This window comes from Chenopodium album, chromosome 22 (assembly GCF_948465745.1).
Source record: "Chenopodium album chromosome 22, dcCheAlbu1.1, whole genome shotgun sequence".
In the NCBI taxonomy this organism is placed as follows: Eukaryota; Viridiplantae; Streptophyta; class Magnoliopsida; order Caryophyllales; family Amaranthaceae; genus Chenopodium; species Chenopodium album.
Window position 1 is genome coordinate 36,880,263 of NC_137855.1, and position 19,791 is coordinate 36,900,053.

At 36.2% G+C, this 19,791-nt stretch overlaps 1 protein-coding gene across 1 annotated transcript; it reads left to right on the forward strand.

The window, feature by feature from the left end:
* The first annotated feature begins 824 nt into the window (after nucleotides 1-824).
* On the forward strand, nucleotides 825-19,189 carry LOC145604500 (uncharacterized). Its single transcript, XM_081660383.1, has 20 exons — nucleotides 825-1,111; nucleotides 1,311-1,399; nucleotides 1,641-1,750; nucleotides 1,867-1,921; nucleotides 3,997-4,085; nucleotides 4,229-4,295; nucleotides 4,376-4,438; nucleotides 5,889-6,050; nucleotides 6,141-6,234; nucleotides 6,314-6,393; nucleotides 6,467-6,542; nucleotides 6,720-6,763; nucleotides 9,038-9,105; nucleotides 10,545-10,630; nucleotides 11,558-11,715; nucleotides 11,809-13,147; nucleotides 13,329-13,615; nucleotides 15,029-15,238; nucleotides 15,349-15,505; nucleotides 18,628-19,189. Exons 1-20 carry the CDS (start codon nucleotides 1,000-1,002, stop codon nucleotides 18,921-18,923), a joined length of 3,642 nt encoding a protein of 1,213 aa, XP_081516509.1. The 5' UTR covers nucleotides 825-999; the 3' UTR covers nucleotides 18,924-19,189.
* Nucleotides 19,190-19,791: the final 602 nt, after the last annotated feature.

Consider the following 19,791-nt stretch of genomic DNA (forward strand, 5'->3'; position numbering starts at 1 on the left):
ATTCATGGACATCATGGCCTATCAATTGGCGACATGGCTAATTGGCTAGTACCGATCTTATCGAAGTCAAGCAATATCTTTTATCTTTTAGTTGAAGATAAATATACAAAAATTTATAGTATACTTCCTCCGTTTTCTAATACTTGCAACACTTTCTTAAAATGTCACAATACTTGCAGCACATTATAATTTTTTTTTTTTTTTAAAAAGTTGGGAACTAAACTGAACTGAATAGAGCTGAAATGAATTGTTTATGAGAGAATTTTTTTTATTTATTTTTTATTTTTATAAAAATTGGGAACTAAACTGAACTGATTAGAGCTGAAATGAATTGTTTATGAGAGAAAAAAAATTGGGAATTAAGCGGACTTGAAATTAAACTACTTGTAATTTAAAAAGAATAGACCCTTAGGGCCTGTTCTCATACGTTGAAATTCAGTTCAGTTAAGCTCCTAATTTCTTTTTCTTATAAAATATCCAGTTTTGTTCAGTTCAGCTCAACTCAGCTCAGTTCAATTCAGCTGAGTTCAATCAATGGAAATAGACCCTTAATCTGTATTGCAAGCAAGCTCTTTTAAGCAAAAGCTCTACCGACTTTAACCGTGCATGCATGTTGTTAGAATAAAAAAGAGTCCGACAAAACTTCTCGCAACACTCCGACACTCAAAAAAGCCAACGTCGCTAGTTTTCTCTAAACCCCGTACCTCTCTCTGACATTTCCCCCCTTACCCAAGATCCAACACCCTCTCTCCTCCCACACGTGTACACGTGCCACACACTTTCTCTCAATTCTCTCCACACGTGCCACCACCCTCATTACCCGCACTTTATGTGTGCTGCAATAACCCAATAACTCTCCTCTCCATGCACACAACACAATCTCAAATACCACCATTATTCCTCCTTTAAAACCGCTTCTGGTTTTCCGACCTCCATTTCCGGTTTTCCGGCACCGCTTAACCTCTCTAACAGCTTCTGGAACTTTCTAGAGAGTTGAAAATGGAGTCGATTCTTGCCAGAGCGTTGGAATACACGCTTAAATATTGGTTGAAATCTTTTACCAGAGATCAGTTCAAGCTTCAAGGCCGCACTGTTCAGCTCTCCAATTTAGGTTTACATTTTTGTTGTTTTTCCGCTGATTTATTAATTTTAGCAAATGAATCGAATTTTGGTTTTGTGATTAGTTGAATTATGCTGTAGCAGGATTTACGAGATAGAATTGCGATTTATTTTGGATTTAATTGCGCGATTTAGATGAAATTTGTGGAATTTTTGGATTTGAATTTTGATGATTTTTCCTAAAAATGTAGATATTGATGGAGATGCGCTACATTCGAGCCTCGGATTGCCGCCGGCGATTACTGTTACTACAGCCAAGTTAGGGAAATTGGAAATCGTGGTACGTAATTCGTTCTCGGTTTTTGTTTGGTTGAATTGTTGATTTGATGGACATTTTGAATAGGAGGTAGTAATCATATATGTGTAAATGTATAATAATTGTTGAGTGGATGGACAACTTGATGGGAATGTAGTTATAGTAGTGGTTGATGTAGACACTAGTAAGGTTGTGTAATAATTTAGTAAAGATTTTCTTCGAATTATAGTGATTAAGACTTGAGATTTTGTTGTTTTGAGTGTAGCTACCATCGGTAAGCAATGTGCAAGTAGAGCCAATTGTTGTGCAAATAGATAGACTTGACTTGGTTCTTGAAGAGAATGCGGATGCAGATACGAGTCAGAGTTCTAGCAGGTATGATCATTGCTTTATCGATTCGAATTGAAATGAGTCTGATTTTGTAATGGACTATGTATATAGGTTGTTTTTGTAAATTATCCGAGAGTATGATTTGGGAAGTGTTTTTGCAGTTCTCAATCCGCTAGTAGTACCGGAAGAGGGAGCGGTTATGGATTCGCTGATAAGGTGAACTTGATTTTTTTTTTCCCCTTTCTGTTTCGGCCTTGCCATTATCGTTTCAAAAGACTTTTTTGCAAAATATGAGTTCAAATAAGGGCTATAGAGTTAACATGACAACTTTAAATATATTTAAATATATTTAATTAAATTTAGGTAAATTCAATGAAGTTCAAATGAGGGTTTACTGGTCCAAAGATGTAGTATAACATGTGTTGTGGAGATAAGATAAAACCATATTTTGTTTTATCTTATGTTGGAAATGAACATAGCTTAGACTCTTAGAGCTCTTATATGTGAATTTGTTATTAATGCTTTTCTCTTGATTCTAATTGTTAGGTTTTTGACTTTTGTCCCATTCTGTACATGTTATTGAGAAAGCTTAAGCTAGTATTTGAGGTTCTTTTTTATTTTTATTTTTTATTTTTGGTTGGAGTCCAGTTGCGTTGAGGCATCTTTGATTACCGTGTTATGGCGATCCAACTATCCTTAACATAAGTTTAATTACTGTGTATAGTAAGCCCATATATTCTGCATTCATCAATTAAATGTAGCTACTTTGATGTAAAAACGTTAAGTTAAAGTTAGCCATGCTTTTAGTATTGTAACTTAAATAGCGATCCATTTTTTTTAAAAAAATGGTGGAACTATAAGTGATGGTATCCAGTATAGTATTCAGACTTCCAAATTTAGGTTGTCAAGGTTGTTATATTTTTTATATAATTTAGGGCATGTTCACATTTACTTATTTCAGTTGAGTTCAGTTCCAATCAAATCAGTTTAGTTCAATTCAGCTCCAATTAGTTCACTTCAGCTTAGCTCCTAATTTCCCTCTCTCATAAAAAATTCATTTCAGCTTATCTCCAATCAGTCCAGTTCAGCTCAGTTCACCTAAGTTCAGTATATGTGAACAGACCCTTAGTCCCTACTATTTACATTAATGGATAGGGATACTTCCATCTGACAATTTTTCCTTTTCTTCTTCAATTGAATTTTAGTGCTTGTTTTAGTTAGTGAACTTAGCTGCAGGCCTGCAGGTTGCAGCCAAGGAAATTAAGGTACTACTTTAGCTCAAGAAACATATGAAACTAGAAAGAAACCCTCATCGCCTAATCCACTGTCACCTATCATTACACTTTGCAAGAATATATAGGGGATCAACGGGAATGCAGAGTGATGGAATGTCCTGATAAAAATTGACTCCGTAGCTTTTATTATTTATTCCTAATATCAAATAGGTGCCTAAGGTAAAATAATAGTTAGGGTTGTCAATGTCTTTTGGGCTCAGGCCCTTTCCTTCCTAATGTTTTTCAATTACCCTTTCTTTTCTCTCTAAGGCCGTGTGATGGTTGTATGAGAAGGGATTGAAATGGGTAAACAGGAAAATTTGTATTCCAAATTTTATATATTCTTGTCTCTGCATTTTTTGGTTCTTCTCCCTCAACTGTCTCTATCATCATGCTTTGTTGTGCATTCTTCTGGTGGACCAAGCTTTCTGTGTCATAAACTTATTGTTTAAGGGACAACGTTGAGTCATTGTGGCATAGTGAATTTATTGACTATGGTCCCTTGTTGCCAAAACTGATACAAGAAAGACAGTGAAAATAATAAACAAAAAGACACAAATTGTAAGAAGTTGATTAATGATGCTTTAGCTCTATGTTACTTGGACTCGGGTACCCATGTCCGACTTGGCTATTTTGTGAAAAAATTCCATGATTTTGAACTAAATGTGAAGTGTCCGGGTATCATACCCATGTCCAAGTGTTGGGGTCCGACACGGGTACGTGAGGTGAAATGAAGAGTCCGAGTAACATAGTTTAGCTACATCCACGTAGAGTAGAGGAAGTTTTATTGATCTTGAGGATAAGCTGATTACAAATTATGTTAAGTTAAGAATTAGGGAGTTTATATATTACTTTTGAAACTGAAAAGTGAAAATAAAAGGCCCTAATAAAATGCGTAAACGGAAAACATATTCCATAATAATGGTAGACTGAGTTAAGGCAAAATCCAACACCTATTAGCCATATCAACAAGTACAGTGCTGTTTATATCGTATCTGACTATCTTTGCTGCATCAGATTGCAGATGGGATGACAATAGAAGTACAGACTGTAAATCTTCTACTTGAAACTCGAGGAGGTGGTCGTCGCCAAGGTGGAGCAACATGGTAACATCAACCTTTTGACTGTAGTACAATCATCAATTACTTTTCTTTAGTATGATTGGATATTAAAGATCAAACTGCATTAAACTTTTACCTTCTAGCTGATTGCTGTATATTGTTGTCATTGTCATTATTATGTTTTGTAGGACACCTCCTATGGCATCTATTACTATGCGTAACCTTGTACTTTACACCACCAATGAAAACTGGGAGGTTCGTATACTAGTAATGGTTTCCTCTGTCGATTTTCTTGCCTTAAGCAAATGTTTAAGTAAACGTTATTTTTCTGGCAGGTTGTAAATCTTAAAGAAGCAAGGGATTTCTCGAGCAACAAGGATTACATCTATGTTTTCAAAGTAAATGTGTTGCTGTTTTTTATCTTTAGGTTTAGGATTTCTTGTTATATTCATTATAATAGTCCTGAATTGTCTTTTTAGTGGTAACCATCAAAGTGTCCTTGTTTTATTTTAATTCATAAATCACCTGTTCTTGAATGCTATGTTAATCGGACATGGCTAATATCGCAAAGTGTCCTTGTCGACACTTCATGGAAACGGACACATGACACGTGTCCGATCCTTCACTGTGCACTTGGACACTTCCATTAGGAGAGGAGAGGAAAAAAGAGAAGAAACATGAAAGAAAAATATATCTTGTTCGAAAACCACCATTAATATAGAGAAAATGGAGATAAGAAGATTGCCATTTATTAGGAGAATTTACCGAGGATAGAATTAAGATAAAAAAAAAATAGGGGTAGACATTATGAAAAATTTAAAGCTTTTGTAATATATAATTTATTTATATAAATTTAAGTGTCGTATTGACGTGTCCCCGTACCCGTGTCCAAATATCGGACATAGTCCCCGAGTCCATGTAACATAGCTTGAATGTATAAATAATTTCTAAATTAGTTGACGTGCATTCCTTTTTGGGAAGTTTCTATTTTATTAGGAAATTTTTATATGTTAAAATGTCAATTCAACCCATATTATTTTCTCTAACTCATCTTCTCTCTCCTACCTTTACCATAAGAGGCCCTCTGAATTTTCACTCTTACATTATCATCTTCCCCACTCCATCGCCACCACCACCACTTCATCTCTCTCCTCTCTTTCTGGTACACACCCAATTTTCTGGCAAAACACTTTACCTATCATCTCCTCCACCCACTACTTCCAAGCTCTCACAATCTTACCTTTGGCTGTTTAACTGGTTGACAACAAGAGCTCTGCCATTGTTGCAGTGGTCAAATTTGAGAACGGAGGAAAACTTGGAAGAAAATGAAGTGATAAACCTTAGTTTTAATAGCCAATGCCCCTTTCTCTTCATTGAGCAAAATGGGCCATGCTTTCCACTACATTTGAACCTGGAGACACTAAAACTTCTAATACCTAAAATTTTCGTATCCAATTGCGCTGGAGTTAGGTGGTTTTAGGTAGATTAGTTGGTGTCTTCTTAGATGGTTGTGGCTGGGAGACTTAAGGAGGGAAGATGAGAGAAGATTAGTGGTGAGAAGGGGATGGAGGTGAGGTGTCTGATGAGTAAATGGAGGTGGTAATGCAGTCCCTGCAGTGGGCTCAAGAGGCTGCTTGTTTATTGTCAACTGCGCATGCACCATGTCAAGGTAGGTCCTTAGGTGGGTTAGGTTGGATAAGGGGTAGGGATTGGTAAGGGCATTTATTTTTCTTTCTCACTTTTCCTTAATATTTGTGCCAAAATTAAAATGTTTCAACTAATTTGGAATGGAGGAAGTATCAATATGTCATGCATGATTTTATCTCAATATCTTTACTTTTCTGCCAGAAACTTGAATGGGGATCGCTGTCCATCGATCTTCTTCCTCATCCTGACATGTTTATGGATGGCCGTGTTCAAGAGGGGACAAATAAGAGAGACGATGATGGAGCAAAACGTTTATTCTTTGGCGGCGAGCGCTTTCTTGAGGGGATATCGGGACAGGCTTATGTATGGTTTCATCTTTCATTTGACTGGGCATGTATCTGCAAATGGTGTTTCTACAATGTTAATTCATCAATTACTTTGTTTTCCCATCAGATAACAGTACAGAGGACACAGCTTAACGACCCTTTGGGGCTTGAGGCCAGGTTGCATATAACTGAAGCTGTTTGTCCTGCTTTGAGTGAACCAGGTTAGGGATACACATACACACACAGATGTTATTCCATCCTGACATGTTCTCTGTAGTTACCTACTGTTCTGTTTATCAGGACTCCGAGCTCTTCTTCGCTTCTTAACGGGACTGTATGTCTGCCTTAATAGAGGAGATGTGGATCCAAGGGCACAACAGGTTATGCCTGACCTCTTGTTTTAGATAGAATTTGTCGGTGTCTAGCTGATTTTATGGCTATTTTGTGTATCAGCGATCTACAGAAGCAGCTGGCCGTTCATTAGTCTCGATTGTTGTTGACCATGTTTTTCTCTGCATTAGAGACACGGGTTAGTCCCATTCAGAATTTTCTAACCTTTTTCTTTCCCTTTATTTTCTACTTTCAATGCTGGTGTAACTGTAGAATAATGGTTTTTGTGGCGTTTAGTAATACAAAACCTTGATCCCCCCCCCAAAAAAAAAAATGATCTTATCTGACATTTGCTGACTATATAGTTTTCTTGCAGAATTCAGGCTTGAACTTCTGATGCAGTCTCTCTGCTTTTCTCGGGTATGGTCTTGTCTTACTCTGTAGTCTGTATCCTTGTGGAATTCTATTTAGTCTAATGGCTCTTCAATTCTTGCAAAATATATTCAAGTGATTGCAAGTTTCAGATCTCCAAATTGTTTTGCGTTTTTCCTTTTTCTTTTTCTTTTTGTGTGACTTTCTGTATATTATGTGGTTTGTATTGTTTCCATAATAAGATTTTACTTGTGCCAGATAAAGGAGTGTTTAAATGGGAAGCAAATAAAGATTGTGCAACTGAAGTCATATCAATTATTTCCATATTTCACAAGCCTGGTCCCTACCTTGTTTGGCTAAATGATTTAATATCTGATTTCTTTATAGAGTGACAACATATTTTGTTGGCTTTACTCATGTTTGATTCAAAGTTTGTCATCCGGAAATCCTATACCTATAGGGTTTAATGCTTTTTAATGTACATGCGAATTCAGAAGGGGACATCAAAGTTGCATATTCTTAGTACTGGCATACCTAGCCCACCTCTACTCTATGGGAATTCCTGACTTTCTTATACATGTTTGTCTTTAATTGTGAATTTACCGGAATTAGGGAGTTAGGGACTACTCCCTCCGTCCCATAATACTTGGGAGATACGTGGTTTAAAAAAACTACAAGTGGGTCCATTTAAAACATTTGTTTATTATATAAAAGATTCTCTTTTGTATTTTTATATTTAAAGAAAACAACAAGTGAGGGTTAGGTGGGGGTAATGAGAAGAGAGAAAATATATTATATTAGTAGTCCCATACCATATTTAGTAACGTGTCAAGTATTGTGGGATAGACGAAAATGGAAACTGTGTCAAGTATTGTGGGACGGAGGGAGTATTAGTTTATGTGAGTTGGGTAAGTTGGTTGTGAACAGAATTTGTGACCCTTACGTTGAAGCTAGTTCTGGTGAAAAAGGGAGAAGCCAACTGCCATGTGAAACTACTTTTGATTTGCAGTAGCATTGTTGTGATATTGGGTACATTGAGTCTTGGAGACGTTGCGCTTTGTTAAATATTGCACATTGATTAGACATTTCTAAATTGGGCTTCTAAATCATAGGATTGGGGATTTGAACATATTTATAATTTTATATCAAACATCTCATAACCATATTAAAAAACCTGGAAGACTTAGTAAACATTTCCTATGTTCTTTTATTACTACAATGTAACGACTGCTGAGAAGAGTAAGGGCAAGCACAATGATTGGATCACATATGAGCGCAGGGGGAAGAAGGGTCAGCAAGGAAAGCCACCAAATCAGTGCACCAATCTGTGAGCAGCACTGATTTTGTAGCAACATCCTCTGAGGGTGTGACAGCTGCAATCTTACATTTTGTCTCTTTTGTTTTTGGCTTATTATGTGTATATGACAAAGGTTAGGAAGGAGTGTATTGTTAGGCAGTCATTTGTAATCCCTAGGCTAAGGAGAGTTGTACCCTAAAGGTACTCACTAGAGAGTAGTGGCCTCAAGCCACCTTGTTTTCCAAGTTTCCTTCTTGCAATCAATCAATCAATCAACTGCCTTCTTCTCTAAAAATTGCATCTTTATTGCTTATTTATGGTTTTAATACAATTTCAGTGAGCTAGTGTGTTACATACAACTATGAAACTTTTGCACTATTCACACACTCTCCTTGACAGTTTGACAATTAACTATGATTTATATGCAAGGAAAATAGTCATGTGGGATATTTTTAGATTCGTCTTGATCTGTATTTTTCTGAATATCAATTAAAGACATTCATAGATGATTAAAGATATCTAAGGTTAAATTTATGCTTTGGGTAGCGTTATCCCCATGTTGCACTAATAAAAGAATGGAGGAAGAATATACTTCAGCCTGTTAAGGATCATTTTTTTACTAGTAATAAAAATTCTCTATCTAAATTTCTGCAATTTCTATTCTGTCTCCTGCTTCATCACTCAGCCAGTTGGATTTTCCTTTATTCTTTGCTTCTTTCTCTGCCGCGTTTTTTGATGCCTTGCATATATTTCCCGCCATTCAAGTGTCTTCTCCATTTTATACCCTCATTAGCGTTCGTTGGAAAAATGACATTAGGAACAGACTTACAGCTTGAATGGATTCTTGCACTCTGTTTGTAGTAGCTCTAAATCAAGAGTAGCTTAGTATAATAAGTCCGTAGTAGATTTTCGTTCTTATTAATCCCCATTTACTGGCCTGTTTATTTTACATTGCATATTGTATCCTGGAAATATTTGGTATACTTTCTTGTGGCTTCAGCTAATTTTGTTCCTATTTATGTCAGGCAAGTATATCTGATGGAGAAAAAGCCAAAAACTTGACACAAGTTATGATTGGTGGACTTTTTCTGAGGTGAAATTTATATCTAACCTATCATTAGTCTACCTTCCTCTGTCATCCCTGGTTTTGCATAATCTTCATATGTTTGTATCTGGACTTATGCGTCCCACAATAACTCGTAGAAAATTTGGTCTCTGAATTTTTTTTGGATTCCAGGTTGGTTTAATATTAGCTTGGGTGCCTGTTGCCTAATCCATTCATTGCCTACGTTTTTTTTTTTTTTGTGCTAAGCTAACTTCATGTGAATTATCTCCTATTTATTAATTAGCGGGAATCAAGCAGCAGTAGCATGTCAAATCAATTTTAGCTAAAATTTCTAGTTTTTGCACCTTTCTGATTGCCTTGACTATTTCATTAGGCTTCCAAGTCTTTTGAACTTGATAAAATAAAAATATAATTACTAGGGCTAGGTATGTGAGGGTGTGTGGTGTAGCGTAGGGTATAGGGAGGGACCTTTATTTAATTATCGCGGCGGGGGGGGGGGGGGGGGTGCTTGGAATTGAGAAATGGGCCTGGGGCAGTCCCCCTTTTATGAACTCTTTTGAGTTTGCTATTTCTCATTCTCTCTCTCTTTTTTTTTTCTATGCTACTATTTGTCTACTTGTCTATTGCATGATAAACTGTTTATCGTACTTAATTATGATGTTTTCAATCCCTTCTCCCCCCCCCCCCCTCCCCCCCTCTTTTCAACAACTCTATTAGGAGTGCTCCTTTAGTAATCACATTACTTTCAGTTGATTGATTCATTATATCTCTCTCAAAATGAGGGTCAAATATTTGACTTTTAACACTATGTGTGCGTGCGTGTGTGCGCGCGCGCGCATGTGTGTGTGTGTGTGTGAGATTAGCCGGTAGCTTGTCAAGCAGATAACATTTTTGTTCATTGGAAAACTATTGATGCTCATACCCACAAGTCTGGGTACACTGCTATCATTCCTAGTCTTTTTTGATATGACCTCTAAGATTTATTATACATTGGGTGGTTCTACTTTGCTATACATAGATGATCTTTAAATTGTCATAGGAGCAAAGGATATTGGATTTTCTTACTGGTAATTGACGTAAGAGACAGAAGGCAGCAGTGGCCAGTGGGGTTTTGTTTTTACAGTTTTAATATAATGGTTATATGAAAAGAGAGATTTTTCATTAATTGGATTTTCTAGTGTCTATGTAGATATTCTTTTGTTTAGCACCTGTATTAATTTGCTATTGCTCATGCCTCACCTAAGGTTGAAGGTTTGGTTCCATAATTCGTTGTAATTTTTTATTTTTTTTTATATACAAACTAGTCTATTATGTATATTAAACCTTTCAATTTCATGTTGGACAATGGGCATATATTATATTGCTTTGGTAGTTTGCATCAAAGTGGCAATTTTAGTCATAATTTTTAATCGAGTAATTGTTTTATTTGCACTGAATAATATCTGATGTTCTTGTTCATCATGCAGGGATACATTTTCTCAACCTCCATGCACTTTAATTCAACCATCAATGCAGGCATTAGCAAATGATTATCAGCATATTCCTAATTTTGGTACAGCTGTTCTGTTTCTTTTCCCTTTTGACAATTATTAGCTAAATGATCAGAGTTATGTATTTTGAACTTTAGAATAGCTTTTAATGCTTACACAGTTACACTTATGTGCTAACTTACTTTTATATATATATATGTATAGGAAATTTTGCAATATACCACCTTTTATAACCAATTTTTTGCAAGAAACCACCTTATATATATATATATATTTATTGCAAAGACACACCTTAAATAAATTTTTTTTTTTGCAACGCCATACCTTTGGCCGGAAAATAGGGTTTGACCCTATATTCCAGAGTTGACCCGAACACATGAATGTCACGAGACATCTTTAAGTCAAAGCCTATGACTGATAAGCAATTCTGGAAAATTATGCCTGGAAAAGGGGGGGAAAAAAAAAAACTTTGTATAACAAATGCTCAGTATTTATAATAATAAAGCACTCTCAAAAAAGAAAATATTTGGAACTCCCTCACCCCTTAGTTTTGCTTCAGCTTGCACCTCTTCCTAGTACTTTCATTGATTATACTTAACATTGGATATGCTATGGATGGATGATGAACCTCTTGTCAAGAGTTGGCTGCTAGCAAGCTCTGGTGGCCCTTCCTGATGGGTTATGCAGTAGTGAAGGTTTAGAGGTTGGCCATAGGGGGAGCTTTCTAGATTCTTGTACCTTGATTTGAATGAGAAAAAACTTTCTACCAGTAATTCTATTTTGTATTTTTAATATTTTTTAAAGTGAGTGTTACAATAAAGTTTCACTAGTTGCAGACTTGCAGCCTTTGAACTGTAGATCTAAATTTAACTAGTCAATGGAAGTGTTTTGGCAGTTTCTTGACTTGGTTTGTCTAAAGAATCTGTATTTTGGTGGAAATTAATCTCATTAGTCATTAAAGTCTATTTTTTTCTCTTCTTTTTGGACAGCAAAGGACTTCTCTCCCCCAATCTACCCGCTGGGAGATAAATATTGGCAAGCAAATGAGGCTGCCTCTTTTATAAGTATCCATTCTCTGCAGGTGACGCCCTCGCCAGCTCCTCCACTCTTTGCTTCACAGACAGTAATATCTTGCCTGCCTCTTCTGGTATGTTTCCATTTATTACATATTTACATCTCTAGGCTTTTTGGAGTTGATTATTTTTCTGATTTCTAAACTCTAACTTTGCACCTTGTTCAGATCCATCTTCAAGAGGAGTCTTGTTTGAGAATATGTTCCTTTTTAGCTGATGGAATTGTAGTCAATTCCGGCTCCATCTTGCCAGATTATTCCATCAATTCTCTTATTTTCACTCTAAAAGAACTAGATCTTACAGTTCCATTGGACTTTGCAAAGGCAGGTAATAATGCCTGCAGTGGTGATACTGCTTTCCAGGATTTGTTTGCTGAAGCTAAGCTTCACATTGAAAATCTGTTTTTTTCTGAATCACCTGCACTAAGTATGAGCGTGCTTGATTTGGAGAAGGATCCTGCTTGTTTCTGCCTCTGGAGTGATCAACCTATTGATGCTAGCCAGAAAAAGTTGTCTGCTGGAGCTTCTTACGCAAGTTTGTCTCTCGAAACATCTGAAGATGCAGATGGTCAGCAAAATTCTTCTAATTCATCTTTGGGATCGTGGAGGTGTGTTGAGGTGAAAGAGGCTTGTGTTGAGGTAGCTTTGGCGACTCTAGATGGCAGCGTGTTGGTTCAAGTTCCTCCTCCCGGGGGTATTGCGAGATTTGGTATTGCCTGTAAGCAATATTGCTCTAATGCTTCTGTTGAGCAGTTGTTTTTCATCCTGGATCTCTATGCATATTTTGGAAAAGTAAGTGAAAGGATAGCATTAGTAGGAAAGAGTAATAAATCGGCAATTCAGAGAACTGAATCATGGAATGATGATCTGATTTCTAAGGCTCCCAGTGATACTGCTGTGAGCTTTGCCATAAAGGACCTTCAATTGAAGTTTCTGGAGGATTCATGCAAGACTACAGAGGGGAAGACTTTGGTTCAATTTATTGGGGAAGATCTGTTCGTTAAAGTAGGTCATAGAACCCTGGGCGGAGTCATTGCTATATCATCAACTATACGCTGGGAAACTGTGGAAGTGGATTGTTTAGACGTGGAGGGTAATTCTGTGCTTGGCAACAGCACACTGTCAACTCCCTGTGCAAATGGCTCTCTGGTTACTGCAAATGGATTTCCGCAGCTCAAAGCTGTGTTATGGGTAGAGCATAAAGGTCAGAGTCAGTTAAGTGGAAGAGCAAAGCATGCTCCTTTCCTCGATGTAAGTATTGTGCATGTTATACCTTCCCAAGCTCAGGATGCTGGTTGTCATAGCTTGAATGTGTCAGCTTGTATTAATGGTGTTCGTTTGGGTGGAGGAATGAACTATGCTGAAGCCTTATTGCATCGATTTGGAATTCTTGGTCCTGATGGGGGCCCTAGTGAAGGGCTTTTGAAAGGGTTGGAGAACTTGTCTGGTGGTCCACTGTCAAAAATTTTCAAGGCACCGTCTCATACTGTGGATCATGTGAAAGAAAGTATGATATTTGTCATGCTTCTATTTGTAGTGTGTGCATCACAAAGCATGAGTGACTTCTTGTCGTGCATTATGTACTGGCACTTGTATATGCTTAATCTCAATGCTGTCCTGCTTGAATCCTTGGCATTAGCTATAATCAACATGAAAATGTTAATTAAAAATATATATTCATTTTGCAGATGGAACATATGACAGTAGCTGTGATAGTTTATTTTCTCACCTGGGAAAGCCAAATGAAGTGGATGTGCTGGTTGATCTGAGAAACTGGTTGTTTGCTCTTGAAGGCGCACAGGAGATGGAAGACAGATCATGGTTTGATAACCATGTAAATACTAATAGGGAAGATAAGTGTTGGCATACTACTTTTAAGAGCTTGAAGATTAAGGCAAAGAATACTCCAAAGGACCTATTGAATTGCAGTGTAAAGTCCAATGGTGATCATAGATATCCTGTGGAACTGATAAAGGTGAGGATTCATTCTCTTAATTTCCCTCAAACTCAAAAATTAGCCCTTGGTGCTCTTTATCTACACATATACTAATTTCTAACTAACTGAAAATAAATTTGTGACCAGTTGGTGTAATTGGTGCTCTAGCTCAGTTTTCATCTGATCCATATTTTATTTTTGCTGGATTTGAGTGACTACTCTCATATCAATTAGCTATTTTTCCGAAAAATGTTGAGAGCGAGTTTAAGAATAGGGAATTATCATTTAGACTTCTTGAAAGAACACTTATTGGAAGTTGTGCTTTCACGGGGAGGACGGCATAAAACTACACACTGTTATTATTTGGCTTAAAAATATTGTAAAATTTTACTTACTGTAGAATTATGTCAAGAGCATCAAAGTCAAGAACAGTATTACAATACTTGGTTAATTTAACAGGTCCCTTAACCCTCAGATCAGATGATGGCATTGTCATGACACTCTGACTTATATAATCCTATATGCTTGGGATACACCCTCAAGGGTTAAATCTTTGTAGAGATTGATGGAGAAGAGAGAAGTCTTTAATTAGTATTACCAACTTTACTTATCTTCAATGTTTTCTTTTGCACAATTGCGCATAAAGTGGTTGGTATATATAGCCATGAAAGGTGCTACAATAGTGCCATAATATTACTCAAATTTAGGGTCTAATGATAAATAGATCAAGATTCAAAACTTAAGGAAATTTGATGGGGAGTGTGCAATTTTTTTGGTCATGTTACTCACCTGTCATTGCTCTCTGGTGTATTCTGAGATGACATCCAATTCAATCTGTTAGTCTTTACTGGTTAAGATTTTAGGTTTTTGTCTGCATGAAGGACGTGCTCATTCCATTTTGATTTTCTTGTAGTTCTGGGCGAGGATGTGGGGCTTCTCTGAGAAAGTCATATGAAGCTTCCTAAATCTTAATCCCCCCTAACCTACTATTCCGTACCTTTTAGCGCTTTATTTTTCTCTGCAACTTTTATGCTTTATATATATGTACGCTTGGTTTGAAGAAACAGTTGTACTCCTATCAAGATTAGTGGAACTGGATAATCTATAGCTGATTTCTCTCTGTATAAGCTGTTTGTCTAATAGGGCATTAAATTTATGTATTTTCGATGAAGTTCTAGGGGAATTTAGGTAATTTTTTTTTCCCCCTTCTTTTATATATAAACACTAATTTCTGGACAATTAAGATGAGTCATTCCAGTCAAGAGGATAGCTCAAGAAACCTTTTTAGGCCATATTCAAAATTTGAAAAGTAAGTGTTACATCCTTTAATCCTTATTGGTGTGACTGGGCCCAATGTTCTTTGAAAAGTATAATTGTCTGAGCAGCATAGACTAGTATACCCTGCTGGTCATTCTCAACTAATGTAAAATAACTAATGTATAATGTGTGCAGATTGGCGTTGAAGGTTTGCAGATGGTGAAACCTCAAGTCCAAACAAGCATCCATGCAGTGGAGTTTCCTGTCATTGCTATTGAAGAAGCAGATATGAAGAAATTTGGAGGGGTAAATGTTGAGGTTCATATGGTTGTCTCAGAAGATGGTTTTGATGATGTAACAGACAACTGGATGGTTGAAAACCTTAAATTTTCTGTTGAGCAACCGGTATGAATTTAACCTTTTCAATTTCTGTGTATGGACATTTATTCGACTTTTTGAGTCCATCTCTAGCCATTTTCAATTCGTCATTGCTTGTGGGGTGCATTTTTCTGTAGATTGAGGCTGTTGTTACCAAGAATGAGCTGCAGCATCTTGCCTTTCTTTGCAAATCTGAAGTTGACTCTTTTGGAAGAGTGGCTGCCAGTGTTTTGCGACTTCTGAAACTGGAGGGTTCAATTGGTCAAGCAGCTATCAATCAGTTGAGCAACCTCGGTAAATTCTTAATACTACAATCCTACATATTAACACAATTTTCTGTCCTAAACTAATGCAACTTTAGGGTAACTTGGCAAGTTGAGTTCTGGTGTCAATGTCTTATTTACTGGTTGCTATTCCCTCTGATTCAAAATAAGCTCCTTCTAGCATGTTCTACAGTACTTTAAGAAGTTGGCTATATTTTGTTAAAACTACGCTTGTTGTGTAAAATGGCATTTAATATAGCATTGGTTAAATACAATAAATGCAAATATCTTGGAAATATTGTCAACTAGTAAACCCAACACAGTAAAAATTACAAACCATGGGCAAAAGGTTCGCCTACTAGTGATCTATGAAAAAAGTTACATTTTTTTTTTCAAGTTAAGTAGTTGCATATTTATACTCAAAAGTTAAACAACAGGTGAAAAGCTAACTAGTTTGACCAAAAAAAAATTAAGGGAAACTAGCTTAACAATAATCTGTAAAACATTAGTCTTAATCCTAATAGATAGGGCTGGATACATGAACCTAGTTTTATTCTCTGACAAAATTTCTCTCTCCATTCCCTCCTGTCAAATACTATATGTTCATGTAAACCCAAATTCTATCATTCATATCTGCAATTCTTACCCGCTTCATTTTTCATTCTTATCTTTACGGTGTTCACTTCCCACACATCAATCTCAATGTATGCATCTCTGCTTTATCCATCTTTCTAATATGATCCTTCATTCCTTCCTAAATGGCCTAACATTCTAACCCATGTAATCACGCTGGTCTTTTTGCTGTCCTATATAATCCAGCGTTAACTTTAGAGGTATGCTATGGCCACACACTCACACATACTTCTATCTGTGCCACCCAGACTTAATCTTGTGCTCTATAATTACGTCTAGGTCAATGTCTCCTTTTGTAACATCGATCCAAGGTACTTAAAAACACTTATTCTTGGGAAATTCTTTGCTATCTTGCTACTACATCCTTGTTTGACTCCCTTCAAGTAAGTGATAGCTAATGTTGTACTGATATTGTAGAATGACTTATGTCTTGTGTCAGGAGTATGGTTGTGCTCTACCATTCAATGGTGGCTACACCCACACTCAGGGGATCAATTTCATTAGATAAACATATCAGTCATCTGTTCCAAGTCTTTCAGGAAAAGACATGTTTGAGAAAGCGAGAGGGGGGGGGGGGTGTTTGGGTAGTTCACAGCTATGTAAATTTTAATCCATACCGTCATTGGATCTCACCAACAGCAAGGTTGAGGGGCCTCAGCGAGACCACCCCTGAAGGACTTCAGAAAAAGTGTAGAGAGATGGACATAAAATTGAGGGATGGGAAATAGGAGAGATTTATTGGTTGGGAAAGGAGGAAAGGAATGGCAGTGATGAAGAATAAAAACAAGAGAACTTGTTCTGTTGAACTGTGATTTTCCGCTTACAATGCCAGTAAACAGATGCTTTAAATGCCACTTTTACTTGCTGAATAATGCAAATATGTCTCTATTTATTCTCATTACACTGAAGCAGAAACTTAAGAAACCTCAAGGACTTTTTGCATCTGTAGGTCTTGTAGGGTTCCTAGGGTGTATGCTAAGCTATGAACAATAATGATAAAAATTATTGATAAAGATTGAAAAGGTTTTGGCATTTTCAGAAAAAGTGACAGAATGGTATTAATGGCTCTTTTCTTGGCACCTGTTGCATAAGAACTGCTGCTGATGGTGACCTAGTGAGAGGTTGAAGGTGAAAGTAGGATTGGGAGAGAAGAAATTTGTTAAGCAGTAAAAGCTAATTACCCTAAGTCTGTGTGAGAGGACTGTTGGATTTCCGATCATCAATTATGATTGCCTTGGGCTTACCTGTGAAAATAACAACGGAAGAAGTTTATCTTCTTATATATACCTACCTCTGGGTGTTACCATTAAGTCAGCAATGCACAAAATGGAATTGATTATAGCTTTTATATTATCATTTGAAGGTTAGTGAAAGGAAGGAGTGAAAATGAAATTTTTACTGGAACGGAAATGGCTACTTTGGCTAGAAGCTGATTTTGATAATGTCAGTACTCAGTAATGCTTAGAGCCTTAGAGCTTAAGAATTGCCGGTGGTAGTGGGAGTTTGAAGGTGTGATTGGTGGTGATGGTGGTATGAATAACTCGGTTGTGCATAATTAGACCCGGGCCTGAATGGACAGGATTGGACTGGACCAATAAATTCAGGTCTGGTTACCAGTCTTAGAAAAAGCACATATTCGGGTTTATTTATTTATTTATTAATTAATTAATTTATTTATTTGTAGACCATATGAGAGCGTAGAAAAATAAGGAGGGGGTTGTTATGATGGGGATTGCTTATTTATTTGCTTATATTTAGTTGGAGGGGGGCCGGGGAATAGAGAGACTTCCTCTTTATTTAGGAGCCCAAATTCTGTGTCCTAATACTAATAATTTTTTCCAATATCAATATTGATGCATGTCATTTTGTTCAATCCAATATTTGCTTACTATTCTCTGGATTTAGTATCTCTTTCGACTTCTACCTCTTGTTTGCACTATAGCTGGTGAAATCGTGAAATGCCTTTTGAAACATCGTTAATTCTGGTGATTCATAAGAATCATAACCTCAAAGCATAATTTTTTGTGTAGTCGGATGTTGAGAAGATCTTTTTCTTTGTGCGAGTACCTGGAATTCATGCTTTCATGATGTTTGGTAGTTGGATATATAGTTCATGATGAAAGTCTGCTCCCTGGATTTCATTTTATTTGCATTTTGTAACAATTGGCCTGGTGACTCCTAACTGCTGTTGGATTTTCTTTTTTTTTTTTTCTTTTTTTTTTGGGGGTCGGGTCGGGTGGGTGGATGTTTGAGGGGGTTGGGGACCATCTGGTACATATGTAAGACTTTTACTCTTCGCGGAAATTAAGTGTGCACCCAATCGCACATCTCTGATGGTTTAAAAGGTTGGCAGTGATGTTAATTGGTTAGCACTAAATATATTTTGTATTCATTTTCGTATGGTAATTGGTTAGCACTGACATCATATTATTTTCTTTTGTTGACTTGGCATGCTTAAACTCATGGAGCATTTTAATCTCATCTTCACTTTCATTTACTTTGGAACTCTGTGGCATGCAGGAAGTGAAGGCATAGATAAATTTTTTAGCTCAAAACAGCTGACTCGGGGTGATAATGATGTCTTTGAACATAGCCCTTCTTCAAATGGACATGTAAATAACTCACATCCATCTGTGAAAACCATCGTAACCTTGCTTGAGAAGGAAGTTGAGGATACAGAATCCAAATGTGCTGCTCTGATATCTGATATCGGTGAATCAGAGACTTCCTCACAACACCTTGATCGTGTCAAGGAACTTGGTCTGCATATTGAAAGTGTTCGTATGTTATTGAAGCAGTTGAAGAATCAAGGTTAGCCTATTTTGCATTTAAATTTATTTTTTTGTCATTCTTTTTTGCACAAGTTACTAAGCACAGGGAGGAAAATCCGACCCTGTTTGGTATAATATTAGTGATTCTTTTTTGTACATAGTCACATATATATAGATATCTATATACTTCATACGAGTGTAGACAAAGGCAAATAAGGAGCATTCATTTGACACAATAATTTTGTAACTTGAATGTAAATTTTGTATCTGCAAGCGTGATAATGCACTATTTTGTATTAATTCTGTATTCATTTTCTAGAGTTCTAATATTGTATAATTTCATTCAATTTTTAAAGTTTTATGTTAGGTTTGCACACATCTAATATATAAAGTGAGTTTTTTCTCCAAGATTTTAGAGCGCCGTTTAGGATTTCCATCACTATACCTACTTTTATTTTTATTTTTTTAAAAACTATTAAATTGGAATATATGAAAATCACGTTCAATTAAAATTAAAAAAAATGTTCAATTTTGGAATAAATCGAAAAAAAATAATAACATATACAGTAAAAAATAAAAAGTGATTAAAAATTAAATACTAGTATGTCATTTGCCATGTCACTGAATTTATTCTTCTTTTTATAAAAAGTCACCAATTATGTTACTTCCTCCGTTTCATAATGCTAGTTTTATATACTACTATTTTGGGCGTTTCAAAAAGATCTACCCATATTGAATATATTTCATTTATAACTTGAATTTTTTGGAATAAATGGATTGTGGATTGATGACATGGCTCTAAGGAAGGAAATTTTTACCTTAAATTATGCAATAATGACTTGTGCTTTCCTAATAAAAAATTAAAAAAGTTAAATAAGGTAAACTAGTTATGAATTATGTTGTACTTTAATGT

What these genes read in the sequence shown, in the direction of transcription:
- LOC145604500 (XM_081660383.1), top strand. Translation starts at nt 1,000, where the DNA reads ATGGAGTCGATTCTTGCCAGAGCGTTGGAATACACGCTTAAATATTGG. An exon ending in GTTATGGATTCGCTGATAAG is followed by an intron (nt 1,922 to 3,996) that starts GTGAACTTGATT and finishes TTGCTGCATCAG; the next exon opens with ATTGCAGATGGGATGACAAT. An exon ending in TCCTGCTTTGAGTGAACCAG is followed by an intron (nt 6,235 to 6,313) that starts GTTAGGGATACA and finishes TCTGTTTATCAG; the next exon opens with GACTCCGAGCTCTTCTTCGC.